The 2,072-nt window shown below is 49.4% G+C and overlaps 1 protein-coding gene across 1 annotated transcript in view; it reads right to left on the bottom strand.

Annotated features, from left to right (window-relative positions):
• The window catches only part of ACAN (aggrecan), a 30,117-nt gene that overhangs the window by 3,736 nt on the left and 24,309 nt on the right, over window positions 1-2,072 (bottom strand). Inside the window, exons 17-18 of the mRNA XM_009335234.1 lie at window positions 594-752; window positions 23-105 (exon numbers count right to left, since the gene is read on the bottom strand). Of these exons, the coding sequence (XP_009333509.1) occupies window positions 23-105; window positions 594-752 (242 nt within the window). The remainder of the gene's footprint in view (window positions 1-22; window positions 106-593; window positions 753-2,072) is intronic.

Below are 2,072 nucleotides of genomic sequence, written 5' to 3'. Positions count from 1 at the left end.
CGCCCGCGGTCTGCAGGCTCACCAGGGAGTGCCCGTCGGACCAGCGGAAATCGTTCTCCACAGCTCTGTCGCTGAGACCGATCCACTGGTAGTCCTGCGCGTGGCCTGGAAGAGCCGGAGGGGGAGAGAAGAGTGTGTCATCGTTCCCCTACACCTTGTTGGAAGCGTTTCTTTGCCATCTCAGCTGTCGCTGGCCCTGGAGCCTTTGGGTCATTTGGCTCCTTCTCAGTCCCTAGCCCCTAATGTCCTTTTTCACCTCGCATCGTGCCTGTCCGTCTCTCTCCCCAGTCAACGTGGAGCCACCCCCACTGGCATGGGTCACTGTGCTTGTTGCAGCAAGTGAACATCTTGTGAACAAGCCACATCAGCAACGTGGTAAGAGCAGAGATCTGTCCTAGCCGAGAAAGGGCCCTTTTCTGTCTCATGGCTGGATGGTTCTTCCTCTCCCACGCAAGGGTGAGGCCTCATTAGGAAATATCTGAGCACTAGTGGGGGAAAATGTGCTTTTTACATAATTTTGGATAAATCTGCCCATAGACTCAGAGTCCAACGGAGGGACCCCTGCCCGGTCTCAGGCTGCCTTCAGCACTCACTGTTCACAAATTGTTGCTCCTCTGGGGTGATGATACTGCTCAGGTGGGCTTGATGTTGTCGGCATCTGGTCTCTGCATCCATCCAAGTCTCCCTCTCTTCAAAGTGCCTGTAGCAGTGGCCCTGGAACTTGGTCCAGCCTTCCTCGCAGTTTTCCAGGTCTGAAACACACAAAGGAGGGATGAAAAGGAGTTGGTGCATGGGTCTGGAAGCCTTCCAAACTCACCTCTTAGCAGCTCATGCTCTCATGGCATAGGACAACTCATGGTCACTTCCACTAAAAAGCAAAGCCTGACACTGTTGCCTGTGGGAAAATGATCAGAAGGCATCCAAGACACACGCAGAGAGGGGGGCCTGTGCTGAAGACCCCCTGTTTGCAGTAACATGACCACTGCTACTAGAAAACTTGAGTGATGCAAATTTATTCCTGAGCAATTAAATCCCCATGTCATGTTCCTGGTCTCTGTTTTTGAGGAACTGACCAAGCAAGAACCCCTCTCTTCCCCTTTGTGCTGGCCTGCGGAGTTTTCTTGCTTTGGAAAGAAACTCCAAAACCTGAATCCAGATGCCCAGAATCAACACATACATGTTGAAAAGGAATGAGGGGAGGAGAGCCCAGGTTCAGGTGGTCGCATCACTTGGTGTGGTTCTGGGACTCTGTAGGACAAGCAAGCCTACGAAGGCAGGAGAAAAGAGACGGAGGCAGGAACTTACCATGGTGGGGAGAGAAAATGAAATCTCAAGGAAAGAGCTTGGAAGCTGCTAGAGAAGTACAAAAATTTCTCAACTTTTCAGAATATCTTTTGCCATCTGAGAAACACTGAAGATTTGAACCCATTAATTAAAAAAAATAAAACCACAGATGGGGGAGAGCAGAGGCGAATGGAGAAACCACCAGAAAAGACCTTCAGCAGCTCCCATGCAATGCAACACCACACATCTGCTCCATGTGACCGAAGGAAACAGAAAATGAAATGTGTTTAATCTCAGCCTTTCAGATGCCTGACCTACCATCCTTTCTCAGGCACTTGCTGCTCTTGGAGTGGTGGGCTTTCATGAGTCCTCATACCTCTCTCCCTTTCCAGTAAGGTTTTCTGTACTCAGATTCTTTCTTCTGTTGTTAAACTTGGTAGGTCAAAGCACTTGTCACTTTCAATCACACTAATTCCTCCTAATCCACCCTTCTGGTGTTCTTCCAGCTGGACATTGCAGACGCTTCATAGATGTTGGAAGGGTTGGGAGTTAGTTGAGGCATTAAAAATGTTTTCTGCCTTCTTCAACAGATCAGACGGATTATCTGGAAATAGCTGAAGCTCTAAGGATTCTTGGTCTTTGCAGGCAGATCGCTTGCACAAGGTGAGCAGAGAACACGCTTTGTCTTTTGAGATTTAAGACTTTTTTTCCAGCAGCTTGAATGTCACCCCTTGTCATCACAGCCTGGGGATGGGACAGCACATGGCACAGAACCTCAGCAGGACATT

This window comes from Pygoscelis adeliae, unplaced genomic scaffold (assembly GCF_000699105.1).
Source record: "Pygoscelis adeliae isolate BGI_AS28 unplaced genomic scaffold, ASM69910v1 Scaffold21, whole genome shotgun sequence".
In the NCBI taxonomy this organism is placed as follows: domain Eukaryota; kingdom Metazoa; phylum Chordata; class Aves; order Sphenisciformes; family Spheniscidae; genus Pygoscelis; species Pygoscelis adeliae.
Note: the sequence above shows the minus strand (reverse complement) of the source record. Positions and strands in the feature narration are given on the sequence as shown.